The sequence below is a fragment of the Cryptosporidium hominis genome, assembly GCF_000006425.1.
Source record: "Cryptosporidium hominis TU502 chromosome 4 CHRO014172, whole genome shotgun sequence".
Lineage (NCBI taxonomy): Eukaryota > Apicomplexa > Conoidasida > Eucoccidiorida > Cryptosporidiidae > Cryptosporidium > Cryptosporidium hominis.
Window position 1 is genome coordinate 1 of NW_666135.1, and position 674 is coordinate 674.

Here is a 674-nt window from a genome sequence, read left to right on the forward strand (position 1 = left end):
TTTTAACTTTATCATTAACTTTGGAACCTTCTAAATTTTCAAGTTGTTTAATAACAATTTCATTAACAATATCTCGAAATAAATTATTAATATTTGAAATCAAATCATTGGTAAAATCAATTTGTTCACTATTTAATGAAATATATGATTTAATAATAATATTAATACTTGGTAATATTGAATTCTTATTAATATTCACAAGTATTTGTTTTTTTAAAGTATTTATCGTTTTTTCAAAAATTTCATTGCTATTTCTTAATATTTCTTGGAATTCTATTTTAAAATCATCATCGTTAGAAAGTATTTCAAGTGGTTTTTTCCATTTATTATACATTTTAATTAATGATTCATAATCTTGCATAGAGAAATAATCTTCAAGAATTAAATGGAAATTCCTTAGTTCAGAAACTATTGTAAATAGTTGGTACTGGGTCAAATACTTTTCAAGGTTTTTATTATTTTCATTGGTGAAAATATTATTTTTAATTTCTTGAAATTTTTCATTCACAAGATTTTTGTTATTTTCAACATAATTAATAATTTTATTTGAATTTAAATCTGATAGGTCATTACAATTGGTATGATTACTACAAAGAATATTTTTATCAAGAATATTTGAAATAAACTTGAGCTTTTTATAATTGGAATGAATAAACTTTTGCATCTCACCTTGG

General features: G+C 20.5%; 1 protein-coding gene across 1 annotated transcript; it reads right to left on the reverse strand.

Annotated features, from left to right (window-relative positions):
- Chro.40455 (hypothetical protein) lies at positions 1-664 on the reverse strand (the record flags this gene model as incomplete). Its single annotated transcript, XM_659737.1, has 1 exon — positions 1-664. A coding segment is annotated over one exon (664 nt), but the record flags the coding sequence as incomplete, so codon positions are not given.
- Between the last annotated feature and the right edge of the window lie 10 nt (positions 665-674).